Below are 20,217 nucleotides of genomic sequence, written 5' to 3'. Positions count from 1 at the left end.
GGAAATCAGTCATCAAACACCACAATTTTGGGAACATAGTTTGGACCACCACTTCCTTTTCTGGAAACCATTTTTAGTATAAGAAAATGAGTCAGAATTCACCTTGCCAAATAAGTTTCCCCAAATCACAATTATTCTAAGAATGAACAAATTAAGTCATAAATGTACACAATCATTTTTGAATGTCTTTGCAGAGAAATATTCAAAGTGGTAAGATGGATTGAACTGCCAACCAAAACTGGCAATCTTTATTTCAGTCTCCACTATTAAGCTAAAAAGGTAATTTCTCTCTTGAATGATGTGAAGAATGGAATTTCTTTCAACTCTTCCAAAAATCTCTAAGTACAATACTACCTAATCTCCTGTCATACAGCAGACTCCCATGTGGTATATCCAATTCATCACGCAAAACACTGAATTGTCTGCACTGTAAGCCACGGAACACATCCAGTTTATGATATCAATGACTATATCTAGGATGCATTCTCTTTTTAAGGTTTTAGTATAAAGTCATTCGAGAATAGAATAATGAATGAACTTGGGTTCCACATCCTTGTAAAACATTATTAATTTACGTGGGCTGAATTTTTAATGCTTCTATTGGCTATGCACAAAAATGGGAAGTTTTGGCAAAGGAAAGGAGGAACGATTTGACATGGAATTCAGTCAAGCAACTACCTTTTAAAGCCAGATGGTAGATTTCTGACTGTGATTTCTATTATAGAAAATCTGAATTTAGAGAATCTCTGTGGTTTTATCTCAACTTTAGCATATCTAAACATCCCGTTGAAAATCTTATTCTGAAGAATGGTATGACTGAGTAATGCAACTGGTCAGTACCTGAGTCGATGCAGAAAATAAAATATTAAGACATTTACCATATATGCAGGTGCTATCATTGTAGCAACTTCCACAGTAACCTTTTAAGACTAATTAAGAAAATCAAATATAAAATATATTTTTAACTACAAATACATTATATTTAAATTATACAAATTATTATATATATAATTATATGCAAAAATAGTGCTTTATATTAAATAAGAACATGTGATGAAGAAACAGGGCTCACCAGGTAAGTTTTAGTTTTGAGTTCAAATAGGAGAGAAAAGCATATATTCACTTAGGCATCACTGCTGAAGACGTAAGTGCTTCCAAAAATACACAGGGAGACTGGTCATCTTTCTTTTTCAATTGTTTCATCAAGAAGAACCTTTTTCAGGTGATAAAACTTACAAGCTAAATTAAAATGCACTGTACTCATTGGCAAGCTACATGAACAAGAATAATGTGATCACAGTACTTGGAAGTTTTTGATTTATAACTATACTATTCTCTACTTATAAGGCTGCAGTCTAGGAGGCAGAGCAATGAATCATTACAATTGTCTATTGGGAAATGTCAAAAGATTAAGTAAGGGCAAAAGAAGGGAGAAAAGGAAAGAACACACATTTCTGTCCAAGAAATATTCCTCAATTAATGGAGGTATATCAGTAGCACATAAATCCAGTGCTAAATAAATAATAATTACATTTTTAAAATCTTCAAGCAAAATCACTAATGAACCATAATGCTTAAACTTCCTTGGTGGAAAGCAGATGACCCTCTGAAGCTCTGATAACTAAATGATTCCTTATTCAACTACCATTTGGTAATCTACCCCTACATACTAAGCAATTTAAAAAGCAAATTTAAGTTGAGGAAATAAATTAGATATTTGAACCAATCATTAATGGATCCAGCATTTTTGAAAAAGAACACATAGAGTTTAATTGATGCTTTGCCAATACAAAAATAAGCATCCACAGAATGTTTATTTACTGTTTAAATTACTCCATATTTTCATATACTGTGAACAGAAAATATATTTTACCCCACACATAGTAAAAGCAAACAAGTGCAATCTTTCAAACATTAAAATCATAATCAAATCTGTACAACAGATAAATAAATGTATACCTCTAACAGCCTGTGGCGGGGGCGGGGAGCAAAAACATTTATTGACCAAATTCACCAGTTTACTTAAAATTCTACTTATGGTAATACGGCCCAATCATAACTACTTGCATGTTTACTACACTGTACAAGTTTAGACTGATAAATATTTAAAATAGGAGGTGGATAATAGGAAATACCAAATGGCTATAGTTTTCCAAATATTGGAAATAATATATGAAAATTAATTAGTGGGGATAACAAATGGATCCACAGGGTAACTGGTATTACACTGGTATAGCTTGAGGAAAGGAAACAGGTGAACGTTTGGATTGGAAAAAAAATTTTGGCTTTTTATAAAAAGAAGCAACAGTAACATCAACAATGACAAAACCCTGTACTGGAGCCTCAGAACTATTCTGTGAGACAAAGTGTACAAAGATTTCGGCTTGCATACCTGAAAACCACAGTTAGGAAGAAAAATCATTTCAGAAAACATAACATCAGAACAAGAACACATATAAATTAAAGGCATACTGTTTATCATTCCACTTCATTGCACATATAAGAAAACAATACTGCCGTCATTCTTGAGTAAGAAAGTTTCCAATGAAATAGGAAGTTCCACAATGAATATAGGTGTAGACAGTCTTATTACCACAAATTTAGTTATATCAAAACACTCGGTGGTGTCACTAAGTTAATTAAATTATCTATACTTTTTACTGGAAAGGTAATCATTCCCCTGCCTTCATGTGTTAACTTAAAATCATTTACAAATGGAAATATAGATTCAGTAGAAAAGACTTCACATGCAATTCTATACAACGCATTCCGGTTTTTTGTTTGTTTGTTTGTTTAGTATTTCACATTGGATATGTACATTTCTAATATATACAACCACACATGTTCAACAGATATCACAGAACTGTCCTCTTGCCACAAACGTTTATATTTACATATACATTTATATCTCCAGATAGATGCTTTTCTCTTCTAGAGACACACAAAGTAAGCCTGAAGAGTTTAGGTTTTTTAGAATTTGTGGAACCTAATGTTTTGATTTATCTTGAATGGATGATAAGATGAGGAGTCCACAAAAAAATGCAGCTATACATGCCAACCTTTTCAAGAGAGATGAGTTATCTTTAGGAATAATAATCTGTGCAAGATCATTAGTGATCTGAGAAATTTCATGTGCCACACAAACAAATATGAAAGTGCTGACAATGATGTTGAGCATAGGGTTTCCAGGTATCAGTACCAAGATACCCCTTGTGTCCGCTGCCAGCCATATGTGATACTGGCAAATAAACAGCTAGGAGAAAAAATATTTAAGTCAGATATTTATAGAGGGTCCAGGAATAAATTATAGTTTTTCCTAATTTAAACATTTGATCGCATAGTAACATTAGAAGGCTTTCCTAAAACCATTTTATTCTGTCTCACTATTGGCCCTGAAAAGTCCACTGCAGTCTACTCCTTAGAACTCCAACTGCTAATACAATCTCTCTTATAAATGAGACCAAAGAAAATAATAGAACAATTATTCAAGAACTCAAAGAGGAATTTATTTTCCCTATTTTAAGAGACAATTTAATAAATCTTATACTCTAAAAACTCTAAAATATATGTTATGATTACAATATAAATTGTTTTAAAACATTCTATTTCAAATAATAAGGCTTGAACTACTCAGAATACATTTCAAAACCTACTGTTCAAACTGATTTTGTAAATAATTTCATATAATGTATCTTACACAAAATGTAATGAGTTTATACTTTCTCCCACAATTTCCAATCATAATAAGGATAAATTTTATTATGGTGTGCATCAATAAACTGAATTCCAGTAATATATTTAATTATGGAGATGAACAAAAAATCAAAATCCCCTCAGCTTGATTTCATTTATATACTTGGTCTAATATTTTTCTCTCTTGATCTCAGCATCTTGGTTGTGCTTGAAAGCTCAAGACAACGTAAATAATATTTTGCAAGTAATCTATATCTAGTAATTTAAAAATAAGGCTTAAAAACATTAAAAAATACTTCAGTATTGTTGAAAGTTCTAAGTCTTTTCCCTGCAATTCCATAATAGCTTTGGTTTAGAAAAAAGTATGTCTGATTTTCATACTCACATATATATGTGTGATATTTACACACATACACATGTACATACACAAACATGTAACACCTGGCTGTGTAAGATAAGCAAAATATTAATGTACCAACCTCTAATGAAATTTTTCCAAACCAAGCAAAAAATGAACTGTAAACTGAACGGGCATATCCAGGGATGTTCCTTATTAGGATGAAGGCTAAAATCTAAAGAAAAAGCACAAAGGCAAATATTAATAATCTCTTTATTGAAAATTATTTTGTATAAAGCTTTCTTTTAAATGATAACCTTATTCTTTGTTTGTGAACTTGACACATATACAATGGTCTTTTTATATTCTAAAAGTATTAGAAAGCTACTTTTGTTCTAGAGCCTACCCAAACTGGATTTCTCAACACATGGTCTGTATGCTGCATACCAATGAACATTTTTAGTAGTACATGACTGAACAATTTTATGTATACTGAAAAACTTACAAATTTTTCTAGGGCCCTTTGTGTAGAAAAAGTTGCTATCATATTTATGTAGCAACACTTTACAAAATAATATAATTTTGCTGCTCTCATAAAGTATCTGCTTGGTTGACAGTCACTCCCTCTCTTGACTCCCTTCAAAATTCTCCTTTGGCTGACAGCCATGATAGTATGGAAAATGGCATGGCTTTTAACATGTCTTCATGTTTGCTCTGCATGGCCTCGCAAATGATGTCTTGAACTATATTCACATGTACGATATTTTCCTCTCTGGATCTTTTCTCTCCCGAAAGAATCTCCAGCTTTTGGGATCCTGGCCTTTACTCCTCTCCCCTATCCTTCTGTACCGGGTGGAACAATCTTTCATTTTCGGTGGAACAATCTTGCATTTTCTTTTCTTCTTCTTCTTATTTTTTATTATACTTTAAGTTCTAGGATACATGTGCACAACATGCAGGTTTGTTACATAACTACACATGTGCCCTGTTAATAATTGTCTCACATCCAATAACCAGCTTACCAAGCAAAGAATCCTTTCCTTAGAATCCACCCTCCTTATAAAAAAGCAAGAAACTGTAAAGAAAAAAAGAATCTCCACTTTCACTACTACTTTCCAGAAACTTTCTCTTATAAAAGGATTGACAAATCTGTTCACACTTCAGGGAAAAACTCATATTCAATGTTGATCATCTTGGGTATTTTGTCAAAGGATCTAAGAAGTCTCTAGGATGCATAAAAGGTGAAGGAGGAGGAGATAATATGGGAAAAAGGAACCAAAGTGAACCACTCAGGTATAATTGAGCGATTCTCATGGGCAATAGCATCAAAAAGACTCAAGTTTAAATCTCGTCTTTTGCTTGTGTTAGTTCTGGGACTTGTGGCAAGGCACTTAATCTTGTGGGTCTTTTTCTTAATTCACACAAACAGAGATAAGCTTTACTTTGAAAGGTTGATGTGAACATTAAATGAGAAAACATACATAAGGTACTAATTATAGCACAGGTTGTGAGTCATTTAAACATTGTAAATAATTAATAGTACAGGTGATATACAAAACAGTGAAAATCATGAAGGTAAGACCTAAACAAAGGTTTTAAACATAAAACCATTTAATGAGTTTATTATAATAAAAGTATTGTGTAAGATGTACAACACTAAAAAGAATGTAGGCTCCAAGAGAGTAGGAACTATGTCTGATTTGGTAACCACTGCAGCCCTTGGCATAATATCTAGCATGTAGTATTAACTTCTTGGGTTTTTTTGTTTGTTTGTTTGAGACGGAATCTTGATCGTCGCCCAGGTTGGAGTGCAATGATGCAATCTTGGATCACTGCAACCTCCGCCTCCTGGGTTCAAGTGATTCTCCTGCCTCAGCCTTTCAAGTAGCTGGGATTACAGACACCCACCACCATGCCTGGCTAATTTTTGTATTTTTAGTAGAGACAGGGTTTCACCATGTTGTCCAGGCTGGTCTCAAACTCCTAACCTCAGGTGATCCACCAGCCTTAGCCTCCCAAAGTGCTGGGATTACAGGCGTGAGCCACCATGCGTGGCCGGGAATTAACGTTTTCTAAGGGCAGATTAAGTGAAAAATACCGAGCTACATCATTTTCACATATTAAATACAAGAACCCTTTGAAAGAGATTTTAATACCCCTACTACCACAGAGAAAGAAGGGCTTAGAAAGATGAAGTAACTTCTCTACATTTTCTGGAGTTCAATCTCAAATCTCTCTGCCTCTAAAAACCATTTTCTTATCAAGAATTAAGATGTAAAAATTTATCTAAATCAAGATAAGTACCTGCACCACAGAAACAGATGGATGGAGTTCATTGCATTCTGCTTTGTTTTTACAACTGCTAGCCCAGATGGAATAGGTCTAAAACAAAAAATGTATGGAAAAGTTCACAAAAACAAGTCTGGAAGAGGCATAAGCCTCACAGTGTTTTTTTTTTTTTTTTAACAGTTTTCTTCATTTATAACATTATACTTCATTATGCTATATAACAACTATCAGTAAAAACTGCTTACAAGTTTGCTCATCACCTGTTTTGTTATGTTCAACTGTCCAAACATAAGAAAGCACAGAGGGAGGTGCACAAGTCTGTGCTTTTCTGGAAATAGTGATCAAAAGGCAGTGATGGCTCTCCATATGAAACACCTTACATTATATTTTCTCCCAAATTTACTGTAACTGTAAAAATTCCCATTTAATTGAGCTCTCATTTATTCATTTTTAACTTATATACAGTCTCTTTAGAATTTAAGTGCAGTTAGAAAAATAAGGAGATATACATCGCCTCAAGCATTTAACATTACCTTGATTTGATCATTATGCATTGCATGCTTATATCAAAATATCACATGTGCCCCATAAATATGAACTAATATGTATTCATAATTAAAAATAAACAATTTTTAAAAACTATTGAAAGTATTTGTATAGATAAAAATATGTTTTTTTTTTTTTAAATACGCAAACATTTTGCATGCATTTGAGATAAATGTGTATTCTGCTGTTATTGCTCACCTAACTATTCTAACATCAGGTCAAATTGATCATGTCCTTAAGATATTCTATAGCTTTACTAAATTTGTCTAGCTATCCTATCAATTACTGGAAGAGAAGTATTAAAATTTCTAAATATTAAAAAGAAAAACAAGGAGAAAACAATAAAAGATTTATTATTAAAAATAACTGATTATATTTTCGTATCTTAACATTAATATTCCATACCATTTAGGATTTTGGAAAGTTTTCAAAACTTACCAAGAAAGAAACTACTGAAATAAACAATAGAAAATTTGAAATTTTGTTTGAAAAAAGAGGTTCACCCTTTCCTTCAGAAAGTATTTGACGCTTCTGCAAAGCCAGATAAATGAAAGCAAACAGCATTCCATGGAAAACTACCTGAAAAGTAAAGACAGAAAATCTGTTTTAAACAGTTAGTTTTCAAAAAACAGGAAAACTATTTGGTTAGTAAGGAATATATGAATAAAAGTAGGTAGGTTAAAAGCTTAAAGTTTGAAGTGTCTATGAAGGACTTCAACTTCAAGAGTGAAACTTCAAGAAATGAAATAAAGTCGATGATTGTTAGAAACCATCAGCAATAGACAAGCAAGCATCTCTTGGAACAATATGAGATAACGCTGGTTCATTCTGAGCCGCCTCAGTGGTAAGTGAAGTAATAAAGACAATGTAAAAATAATAAGAAACTCTCCTACAGACGTATGATAAAATTTAAACGCACCCAACAAAGATGAAACATTTTATATCAGTCCTTTCAGTCAAATAAAACAAAGAATAACACCACCAGGTCATAATTTCGAAAAAAAGCATATGCTCAAAAAAGTGAAAAAAATATGGTAGAACAGAAAGTACACGAGCTTTCTCTTTTTAAACAAAGACTTAATGTGAACTATCATCGCAACAGACTGAACATTTCCTTCCACTCAAAATCGTAAGTTGAATCATGTTTGGAGGTAAAGCCTTTGGTTGGTCATTAGGTCAGAGCCTTCATGAATGGGATTCATGCCCTTTAAAAAAAAAAAAAAGACCCCAGAGAGCACCCTTGCCCCTTGCAGCATGTGAGGACAGAGTGAGAAGTCGAGTGTCTATCAAATAGCAAGTGGGCCCTCACCAGACCAAATCTGCTGGTGTGATTTTACACTTCCCAGCTTCCAAAACTGTAAGAAATAAATTTTTGTTGTTTATAAACCACGCAATCTATGGTACTCTATTACAGCAGCCTAAATAGACTGGGACAGTCATATCATAATACACTGCTCTAATGAGAACATTGAGTAAATTTAAAAATTATTTGATGTAGAGACTTTAGCAAAGATTTTATTCAGATGTGGTTTTGAAATGCAACGTAGTACACTGGAAAAGTGCATAGGTGTTGGAAACTAGGAAAGGCAAAGAATAAGCACTAAGAAAACATTTGTTGGAAAAAAGAGATGAGTCAAAAATGAAAGGAAAAAAGGAAAGAATTAAATAATTAATAGTTATTTAGTATCCGTTTTCCAAATGCTGTGCTAGATGTACATTTTCTTGGCCAATTAAACCTTAACCCTTCTTCAAGATCAAGTTCATAGACTAATACAAGACACCGCTCTTTCTTCTTTGCACACTTCTACCACAAAATCTATATTGCATAGTTTAGTATCCTCTTATAATAGTAATCTTGGGTTTTAAACTAGATTCTTTTTTTTTTGAGACGGAGTCTCGCTCTGTCGCCCAGGCTGGAGTGCAGTGGCCGGATCTCAGCTCACTGCAAGCTCCGCCTCCCGGGTTTACACCATTCTCCTGCCTCAGCCTCTCGAGTAGCTGGGACTACAGGTGCCCGCCACCTCGCCTGGCTAGTTTTTTTGTATTTTTTAGTAGAGACAGGGTTTCACCGTGTTAGCCAGGATGGTCTCAATCTCCTGACCTCGTGATCCGCCCGCCTTGGCCTCCCAAAGTGCTGGGATTACAGGCTTGAGCCACCGCGCCCGGCCTAAACTAGATTCTTAAAGCTTAGAAGCCTCCTGGGATGTCTTCTTTCTTTCTCTAATGTGTACTTCATGGCATCACCATCTAGGGCACATATTGAAACTCAATAAATATTGTTTTGAATGGCTGAAGCATATATACAACAGGTCACCTAAAAATCAAAATTATAAGTCAGACAAAGACCACATTATAGATAACATTTTAAAATAATATTTCCCAGCAGATATATATACACATGCATACTCTTTCACTGCTCTAAAGAAACGAGTGCAAGGGGTAGTGGACTGCTTTGATTTACTAAATCAACATCTATCTTTATTCTGAAACTAAGTATAGATAGATCAAAAATTTCCACATCATTTTCCAACAGTATGATTTGAAATGACAAAATATCACAAAGTAAATACATACATAACGGTCTAACCTCCATCTGAACCACCATTCATACACATTCCCTTTCAGTTCAAAACACTTGGACAATGGCCAAAGAGAAAAGATCTTCTCAAATGCACCCTGAGAAAAGGAATCCAGAAAATAAATTAAGATGGTACAAGTCAATATTTGCTTTGCAATTCTATTATAAATTATAGTTTTCCAAAGTCTGGATTACATAAGAGTAATTCACAATGTTAAAATTCTGTTTTACTTCATTTGAAAATATCACTTCATTTGAAATGTATTTCAAATGAAATTTTTAAAATTTGAAAATAAATTTATCTTTCAATGACCAAAAAAGATGACTTAAAACTTGGTAAACTTATTTTCATTTCACATGAAAGGCTACTGAGAGTGTAAAATTTTCTTGAGCCCCCAAATCAGAAAACCTGGTAATTAGAAAATCATTCTATATAAGGTTTTTAATCTCACAAACAAAATGATAGTATTTACTAATCAAACAGAAAAATACAAAATATTTCAGCCAATATGGTATCAATATCCCAAATAACAACTGTTAAAGTTAAAATATAGTTATCATTCTCCAAATGTCCTCAATAATCTATAAGTAACTATTTGAGTTAAAAGAGTCCACTGAATTAGTCACCTTACTCAATCAACCATACTCAAATGCCATTACCAGCCTTTAAAACAAAGTTTACAGTTTTACTCTCGTAAAGTTAGTGAATAATACCCTCTTATGAATCTGACAGGTTGGAAAATCAGGGAATGAAGGGGCAGAAGTCTTGGGTACATTCCTGAACATTAACGAAGTCTTTCAAAGAAGAGAACAAAACCCTCAATTTTCAGAATAAAGAATCACAATGAACTCTCTATCAAGGAAAGCTCCATTATTAGACCTAATGCTACGGCATAAAAAGTGTAACATCGTGATTTTTAAAGAGGCTATTAAAAAACAAAGAAAAAAGATGAAAATAATATTGTATTTTAGGTAATGTTGAGTCTTTAGGTCAGAAGAACTTTATAATATTATTTTAATAAAATGCAACCATCTCCATTTAACCACAGAATTTAAAATGCACATAGCATATTAAAAATAGATTATATCAAAATCTATGTCTCAGAAAATTTAGGATTTTTTTTTTTTTGAGACGGAGTCTCGCTCTGTCGCCCAGGCTGGAGTGCCGTGGCACGATCTCGGCTCACTGCAAGCTCCGCCTCCCGGGTTCACGCCATTCTCCTGCCTCAGCCTCCCGAGTAGCTGGGACTACAGGCGCCCGCCACCACACCTGGCTAATTTTTTTTGTATTTTAGTAGAGACAGGTTTTCACCATGTTAGCCAGGATGGTCTTGACCTCCTGACCTCATGATCCACCCGTCTCAGCTTCCCAAAGTGCTGGGATTACAGGCGTGAGCCACCGCGCCCGGCCAAGGATGATTTTTACCAAGAGTGGCAATCTGAAGTCTGAAGTGCTTATAGATCATATATACGTGTGTGTGTGTATATATACAACATGAATATAGATATACACTAAGTACATACCTCTTAGATAAAATATATGATCTTACGGATCATACACATGTAACATACCTATGATATATATGATGTATACACAATTTAAAATTGTATCTCTAATTAATTTCTTATTATGTGATCAATAAACAAGTATTTATTAAGCACTGTTTTGTGAAAGACAGTGGGCTTTTTGTTCTTGTCCAGTGGTCAACACTGACTCAAAGCTAGGGAAACATTCTTAATCCCTATATTGAATCTCTAGTCAGCTTTTCTTTCTTTCCCTCAGCAGTAACCACAGAGTGTTGGGAATTTTAATGAATGACTGTCAAGAAGTTGTTGCCGTAACCCGGCTATTTCTTTATACATTTGTCAGTTGTTTCCTTATTTATCTTCTATAAAAAAGCTTGAGTGTCAGGCAGAAATAACAGTGCTTTAAAGACCTCTAAGTATAAAAACAAATATAAAAGTCTACAAAAAGAAAAAAAAAAAACCCAAACAGCATAGGATTATACATACACACAAAATGCCTATAGGGCACTTCCTTCCACCTGACACAGCCAGGTACAAAACAGAGTGTTGGCGATGTGAGTACACTGCAGAATATGACACAACTATAGGCATTCAAATTAAAATGTGTTGTTATAAATATCATGCTGCCCAAATAATACATCTGCCTGATGGATTTAACCAGCAGGCAGCAGATTGCCATCCTGTTAAAATAACAGAATATCTCAATCATCAGAATAGAAAAATACAAGGTTAGAGCTAAAAAAAATGACAAAAAGTTTTATTTAATTAAACATACTATATATACGTAAACCCCTTTGGTCCTAAGTTGGTTTTACTAACTGCTAAAATTTTACTGTATGTAGTTATGGAAAAATCAAGTAATACTTTGATGCAATGAATAATATACAAACTAGCTGCAAATTCTGTCAAGAAAATTTTGATCTCCGCTTAGACTAGTGTCTTACAAGAAGCATTCAATAAATGTTTGATTGATCAAAGTCAAGTAAAATGGATCTTGAACAACTGCCAGAGGAAGAGCTTTAAATTGCTCTTACAACAAAAACAGTGGTAACGAAGTATATATATCTCAAAAGAACTACACTGAGTAGTCAACTACAGAGTGACACTTTTATTACAGTCATTAAAAAATGAAGCTAAAAAAAAGCTCTGACTCTTCTCACATGCTTTAATAGATTTGAACTTTAAAATGAAATATTAAAAAATATAAACTGAAAGGATTGTACAAACCTGAGAATATGCCAAAAAACATATGAATAACAGCAAAAAGCCTAGTTTCAACAGTAAGCCAAAATGCCAGAAACAGTTTCCTAAGAGAGAAAATATTTAATTTACTAAAAAATAAATTTGTATTACACAACATATTAAATACTCTCTATTTGATATATGTACATGCTGAATAATTCTTAAAAGAATATAAGAATGCTTACAAGAATACACAAAATATACCTAGCTGGTATAAATTACAAGTAGGACAAAAAGAAAAACAAAGGATTCTTGCTAGGAATGAGGCTATAAAGTATAACTGATACCCTGTACACCTGCTGTTCATCCATTAGAAATATATTTCAAAATGCCTCCTAGATTCAATTATGCTTATTCATTATTCAAAGTTACAGCAACATCTGGAACAAGATGTTCAATATAATTCTAACAAACACTCTTGTTGAATATGACTTAGGTGATATTGCTTAAACATTAAAGTTCCAAGGAGAAAGCTTAAACTCCCTAATGGATTAGAGTTTAAATATAAAATGTATTGTAACATATGCATATTTAAAATTATGTGTTCAAAGTTTATACATATTGATAGTTTATTCGATTAATATGCTGGGTTTGTATAGAGAAATTAAATGACAAAGGCTGTCCAAAGACACTATAGGACTTTAATAGAGGCTAGACCTCAACTCATTCCTGAAAAATTATTTGATATTATACTGGAAGCCAATAGAAAAATATTTTTGACATATAATATTTGGTTGAGTCAAGTTAAATACATTTTTTAAAATAAAAAATTACTTTTCCAAAAAAGGAAGATTTTATTTTAATTATATGATCTTGAGGGTGAAAAAAGCATTAAGATAAATGACTGTGGCCTCACTTTGAACATTATTAGTAACTAACCATGTGAAATTTGAAAATAACAAGCTTTTGGGTATTTAGGTTCCTTATATGTAAAACAGGTTGATAATAACTGCTTTAACGCTTGTCTAGAAAATAAATTATATTAGTGCTTTTAATTGTGTTTGACATAAGAAGCATTTTGCAAAGAAATATTTACTCAAAAATCTCAATATATACATAAGAAATCAAAGTAAAGCTGCCAAGATTGAAGCAAGACATAGGGGCACGGAGGCTTATTTGGCTTTCCCTTCTCTCTTTCAGCTCTCTCCACTCTGCCTCTGTATAAGACACTGTAGCATTAGTTAATATGTAAAATGGTTTTGAAGAATTTAAATTTAAAAAAGAAAAAACACACATAATGTAAACTATTATTCTCCATTGTTATATTACCTTAACTACTTAGCTGTATCATTTTAGAAATATCGTTTATGAACAGAATTTCAGAATGTCAAAACTACATATAAATTTAAACTGTCTAAATCACTTAATAAAAATAATATCCTTTAGCAACTAAAAAGAAATTTCACACTTTGAAAAAATATATTTACTAACATTAGTAAGAAAGTATATTTACCGTTTGCTTTCTTTTGGATTATTTGTGGCCATAGTGCTAAAGTAACATATATGACCATGAACCATACAGTGACCAAGGGGACAAAGTAATAGAATTGATAAGGTCGATCCATTACTATACATAACACCACTACCAGGAAATTGAGACGAAATAAAACCTATTGAAAAGGAGAAGAAAATAGTTTCATTCTAAGTAATGGTTTTCATTCTAGGTATACACAAACAGCAAAGGCAGATTTTCTCTGACAGAGTATAAATGGCTAAGACTCAGTAATGACTGTACAAGTACATATTACTAATCCCTTAAATTACATTTTTTCTACAATCACTGTAAAGAGTTGAATATAAAATATGCATACATGATCACATTAACTAAATCCCAGCAAAGCACCAACCTAGGCTGTACTCTGGCTATAAGTGCTATTTTGCGAAAGGAGAAAAAAGCAGTCCTTCTGAGGGCTATAGTTTAGAAGCATAGATTATATTATCTTAAGAAAGCATTGTCCATTTCATCTAGTTTAATGTTGATTTACCCCATTTGGGATCAAATTAAGAGCTGTCATACATACAAAATAGTATTACTCAAAACTCAAATTTAAAAGTGTCTTTGAGACTTTCGTAACAGTCATTTCAGATATCAGTTTAATGTCATTCAAAAAACACAGAATTTGGGCAGAGCTTTATTAGTGCTCTACCACTTACTATGTGACCTTGGGCAAATTATTTAAGCTCTCTGAGCCTTACATTCCTCATCTGTAAACATAAGGATAACAACTCAAGGTTGTAATGTGGGGTAAATGAAATAATGTTTAGAAACTGCTTAGCACTAGGTAGAAACTTAATTAATATTCATCCTCTTCTCAGAGAAAGAAAATATAGCACATTACACTAATTCCAGGTAACTGTCTGTTTCTACAAAACCAAAGTGAATCAGCAATGCTCTCTCCTGTGTACCAGTGCTTTTATTATATATTAAATTATATTTTCCTTCTTTCACTATTTATCTTGAAATACTAAACACAGAACACAGAATACAACTTTACAGTGCTATTTCATAAATTCAAATTATTCATAGTCTTATAACAACTATATTTATATTTTTTTCTCAAGTTAATGATTTCTCAAGAAAGCATGTTCAACTGAAAGAAAAGGAAATAACAGTGCATTCCTACCTGACATACTCTATGGATTCCAAAATCTCCTTTGATCCAGAAGTATGAGAAATGACCATACCCTGTTTGAAATAAGTATGCGGCAACCAGAACTCGAATGTGCATGTATACAGGCAAAAACTGTTGACAAAGATAAACAGGTAAAACATATGTTGGCATCAACTACACCCTGGATTATCATAAAAAGTACATTTAACAAAGATAATAAATCATTATTAGCATTTGGCATCAGTTCAATCACAAAGTTGATTCTCATAAGTTAATCATTATAGCAAGGATTACAAAAACGTAGAATTGGAATTGGAGAGACCTAAGTTCAAATTCTAATTCTGCTACTTTCTAACATGACTGAGTTTTCTGATTTGCAAAATGAGACTATTCCTTCCTTCCTTGAAGGGTTCTTGTGAAGGATGAATGAGATAATAAATGTGAAGCACTTTATACATTAACTTGAAACCAATTAAAATTCAATATATGATAGCTATAATTATTAACTGTCATACATCCTGAATGCAAGATGGATTTGCACTTTTACCCAGTGTAAACATAATTTAGGAATATTATTTCCCTCCCACTATTATTTTACAAAACAATTTTGTTTTACACTCCTACATCACTATCTTCATCATCACCAAGTCCCTTAGTGTCATTTATTATGGTATTTGAAAGCATCACATCTTTACTTCTACGTTGAATGAAATACAACACATTTGAATCGACATATGATAGAAAGCACCAAAAATGTTATCTCATTTACTAGCACTAATTCTCATAACCTTAGAACACTGTCATTCCACCTATCTATCACCTGCTGGCCCTTTATGTGTACAAGCACAATTTCCACAGCATAATTTGTACAGTGCTTTTTTTTCTTTTTTTGAGACAGTCTCACTCTGTCATCCAGGCTGGACTGCAGTGGCATGATCTTGGCTCACTGCAACCTCCACCTCTCGGATTCAAGCAATTCTCTTGCCTTAGCCTCCCAAGTAGCTGGGACTAAAGGCCCCCACCACCACATCCAGCTAACTTTTTGTATTTTTAGTAGAGACGGGGTTTCGCCATGTTGGCCAGAACTCCTGACCTCGGGTGACCCACCCGCCTTGGCCTCCCAAAGTGCTGAGATTACAGGCGTGAGTCACTGCTCCTGGCCATACACTGCTTTTTAAAGTGATCTTTAAGCCTGTAATCCCAGCACTTTGGGAGGCTGAGGCAGGTGGATCACCGGAGGTCAGGAGTTTGAGACCAGCCTGGACAACATGGTGAAATCCCATCTCTATTAAAAATACAAAAATGAGCCAGGCATAGTGGCACGCACTTGTAATCCCAGCTACTCAGGAGGCTGAGGCAAGAGAACCGCTTGAACCTGGGAGGTGGAGCTTACAGTGAGCCAAGCTCACACCACTGTACTCCAACCTGGGTGACAGAACAAGACTGTCACAAAAAACAACAAAAATAAAGTGATATTTAAAAGGCTTGTTCAGTGACATGCAATCCTTGTAATTATAAGGCCATTCTTTTGGGGATAATTACTAGATCTATGTAAAATTTCTTTGGCTTCTATTTTACGAACTCATCTGATCATCCCTGCAGTTACCTAGCATTAACACTGCTTGTGGTCATTTCAGGTTAATGTGCCTTTCCCAAGTGATACTTCCTAGGATAAAATAAAGTAATTGGGCAGACACATTAAATAGATTTTACAAGTCCTGAAATATATGCATCTTTTGCAAACATCCTTGAATTCACCTGTTTCTTTTTTGACAGATATTTCTTCTGGGGAAAAAAAAACAAACAAACATGAACTTAGATCGTAAGTTCTTCTACACAGCCTCCACTCTAAGCAAACTTAGAGATTCCCTGTCTCTTAAACTGATCCTTCTTATACTCTTTTGTCAAGTCTCTTTTATTTACCTGCTTATTCTTGCCCTGGAATGTTCTTCCCCTAAGCGTTTTGCTTATTCAAATCCTACTCTTCTTCAGAGCCTGGTTCAAAACTCCAATTTTTGCTATCAGATGAATGTCATTTCTCCTTCCTGAGTTCCTACAGCACCTATAATCTACATATCAAAGAGTTTTTATTTATTGTCCTTCATCATTTTTTTTTAAATGACTTATTATTACATCAGAAATTTTCAAGAAGGGTGTAACATATTAGAATCACAAGGATGGAGGCAGGAAATGTACTGAAATAACCTCAGAATTTATCTAATCCAAATCTGTGCCCTTACCTCATTCTTGAATGTACTCTAAAATATCCCCTTCGTAGATTGTCTATGTATCTTTTACTAGCAGAAAACAAATTCCCAATGCAATCCATTCCACCTTTAGATGGTCACTAACTGCTATAATATTCCTTTTCATGAAAAGTTGAAACCTAACTATATGTAAAAGCTACTAAGTTCAGTCTTCTAGAGCAGTGCTGTCCAACAGAAATAAAATGTGAGCCATAAGCAATTTTCTAATGAGGCTACCAGAGCATTTTAAAAGTTAAAAGAAACAGGTAAAATTAATTTCAATAAATATATTTTATTTAACCCAATATATTCAAAATATTATTTCAACATATGAGATATTTTCATTCTTTATTATAGTTTTTAAATTTATTACTGATTCATCATAATTAATCATATTTAATGTGGTATACATTTCACACTTACAGCACACCTGAATCCTGAATAGCTACAAAGTGCTCAACAGCCACATGCAGCAAATGGGGCTAGCACAGCAGAAAGTCTAGCTATAGAGTCTGTCAGAGCTAACTCACTTTTACATCTGATGGCTCTATAAATATTTGAAAACAGATGTCGAACCTAGGTTAATCATTCCTAATTACTTTAAGCACTCTCCATAAAACATGCTTTCAACTCCCTTAAAGACTGGGGCTGGGACTACAAAGTTGGGTTGGTTATTACATTTAAACAGTAAGTATAGTTCATTTCAACAAAATTAAATACTGTAACAACAATTTTCCAAGTTTTTGCCAATTGTGGCCTTATTGCAAATTTCATGTAATATTTATTCCAACGTTTTAAGATATTTCAAATAAACAGAAAAGTTGTACTAGTACAATGGACACCTATATGCTGTATGCTGGACCTTTTAAAAGTATGTTGCAGACCATGTGACAGTGCTCCTAAACTATTTCACCACGTATATCTCAGGAAAAAAGGATGGTTTCTTATATGACCACATTATCATTACCATACCCAATAAATTTAATACGAAGACAACAGTATTTACTGTATGATCCATATTCAAAATTCTCTAATTATTATTTTGTTATATTACAACAAAAATTTATTATTAAAAATATGTAAGAAATTTCAAGTTTACAGTTAAGAGCTAGTTTGACTTCCGGTTCTGCTCTTTCTTTAGTCCCCCATATATTCTCACGACCTTTCATTCAGGTCTTTCCATGGAAGTTACTTACAAACTCTCCAAGGGCAAAAAAAAAAAAATATGAAACAATGAAACACAAAATCATCTACCGTATATACCAAACTCACTATTCTCTTCATATTAAATTCACATTTAATCTATATTTCATATATATACTTTAAAATAATATTTACACTAACAATGAGAATCTGTCAGACCACAAGGATTATTTTCATAATTCTCCAGAATTTTTGAACAGTTCTTATCTTTTAGCATAAAAACATGACACAACTGAAGTTTGACAGATTTTATTCAAAATAAAAAATATTAATTAAAATAATCATGTTAAAAAGTTTTTAACATGAGTAATCCCTCAAATATCCAAGAATCAAGTCCCCAAATATGCTATAACGTATACTAACAATGTTTTGCCTATGTAGATAAGGCAAATTTTTTAACCACAACATCCTATATAAAAGAACAGGGATATGTTAATTAATCATTATAAATGATGTGTTAGTGAAAAGTATGTCCTTCCAGAACAGAGATTTTTTAAAATTGTAAATTAGAATATATTAGGATGCAGTATAAGATATATTAGAATGTTAGGCTGGTAAATGATTTTAATAGAATACCAAATTGCCTTCATCCTTTTATGATATAAATCCTTTCTTGAATCACTGAATTGAGGAACTTAATCTGCCATTAATTCTTTCTACCTGATTTTTTTAAACAGTAGTATCATCCTTTAATATGTCAGCAATTAATTATGTCTCTAAGTGGTATTTTCTTAAAACAAATTCCCATTACCCAGTCTTTATTCACACATCAGAGATATTCTTAGGATTCAATTTTCATCTCTACTTACTTCTTAGAGAATCTCTGGATTTATACTACAAATTCTTAGCTGGGCTTATAAACTATGTCTTACTATCTCCATCTCTCCTTGCCTTGGATCATTTACACTATCTTGGCTCTTTCATAATGACTCAAATTCACTAGCTTCCCTTCAGTTGCAGCATCACAGGAATTTCACTGTTGCAACAAATATACATATCATAGCCAAATAATTTTAGTAAAATTTATACTTCATTTCTCTGACTTCTACACTTCAAATAATTCATAAAATCATAATTTTTGAAAATAATAAAGAGACAATGAAGAAAGACATCCTTCAATTGTTAGAGATATCTGAAAAACACTAGTAACCGTGTTATTTATGTTCTTAATGCTGCTTAAATCTTCAAAATACTCCTTTCTGGGCAACACTCCTCTCTAACTTCAACTTATCATTGATGCACGTACTGTTTATAGATGTGTGCTTTCTGTAAGCAAATATAACAATAAAAAACAGTTCAGTAGTTCCCAAATTATGAATTTCTTAAAAATTTCAAACATATTTTATGGAAAGTTTGCATCTTCACTATAAAAGTTTGTGTGAAAAGTGGCTGTTAGGCTCAGCCACAGAAGTTTGTTTTAACTGTAATGTGGCTGGGGTGTTAAAATTCAGAGCACACATTTTTTTCTAGCCCTGCCACATCCAAGGTGGCCAGAGATTATAATAATCCTGTCTTTCAAGACACCTATGGAGAAGGAAAAAAATATTTTTTCCAGGTACAAAAGGCACTAACTAGGTGACCAAAGGAAGGGTCCTCCACAGCACAGAGGAGATAACAGTACTTAGCACTTAGGAATTATGGCACACCCTACATAGTCTAAAATGGTAGTTCACCTGTATTTGGATTCTTTGAACACTGAGGCAAGAGAGTTGTAAGTTTTTTAAACTTTAAAAATGTAAAAATAGCTAGTCACACTTCCTAAAAGACAGTGAAGGATAGAACATAAACTATAATAACCAAATTTGATTTCTTCTGGTAGTAATTTGCCTATTCTATATCCTTTATAATCATCATCTTCAAAGTTTTTTTTTTCTTATTTTTATTGAGACGGAGTCTCACCCTGCAACCCAGGCCGGAGTACAGTGGCGAAATATCGGCTCACTG

At 33.2% G+C, this 20,217-nt stretch overlaps 1 protein-coding gene across 7 annotated transcripts in view; it reads right to left on the bottom strand.

The window, feature by feature from the left end:
* The window catches only part of CASD1 (CAS1 domain containing 1), an 89,472-nt gene that overhangs the window by 38,701 nt on the left and 30,554 nt on the right, over positions 1 to 20,217 (bottom strand). For 4 of the 7 annotated variants that reach the window (XM_010389520.2, XM_030932634.1, XM_030932636.1 and 1 more), the window contains 8 exons: positions 14,837 to 14,956; positions 13,666 to 13,822; positions 12,198 to 12,277; positions 9,440 to 9,541; positions 7,304 to 7,444; positions 6,335 to 6,412; positions 4,173 to 4,265; positions 1,750 to 3,253 (listed from right to left, as the gene is read on the bottom strand). In XM_010389520.2, the coding sequence (XP_010387822.2) occupies positions 2,987 to 3,253; positions 4,173 to 4,265; positions 6,335 to 6,412; positions 7,304 to 7,444; positions 9,440 to 9,541; positions 12,198 to 12,277; positions 13,666 to 13,822; positions 14,837 to 14,956 (1,038 nt within the window). In that variant the 3' untranslated portion in view covers positions 1,750 to 2,986. Of the gene's footprint in view, positions 1 to 1,749; positions 3,254 to 4,172; positions 4,266 to 6,334; positions 6,413 to 7,303; positions 7,445 to 9,439; positions 9,542 to 12,197; positions 12,278 to 13,665; positions 13,823 to 14,836; positions 14,957 to 20,217 lie in introns of those variants that run through there. The other 3 variants (XR_004058003.1, XR_004058004.1, XM_030932635.1) reach the window with 1 other exon arrangement.

Source organism: Rhinopithecus roxellana, chromosome 6, assembly GCF_007565055.1.
Source record: "Rhinopithecus roxellana isolate Shanxi Qingling chromosome 6, ASM756505v1, whole genome shotgun sequence".
NCBI lineage: Eukaryota > Metazoa > Chordata > Mammalia > Primates > Cercopithecidae > Rhinopithecus > Rhinopithecus roxellana.
Note: the sequence above shows the minus strand (reverse complement) of the source record. Positions and strands in the feature narration are given on the sequence as shown.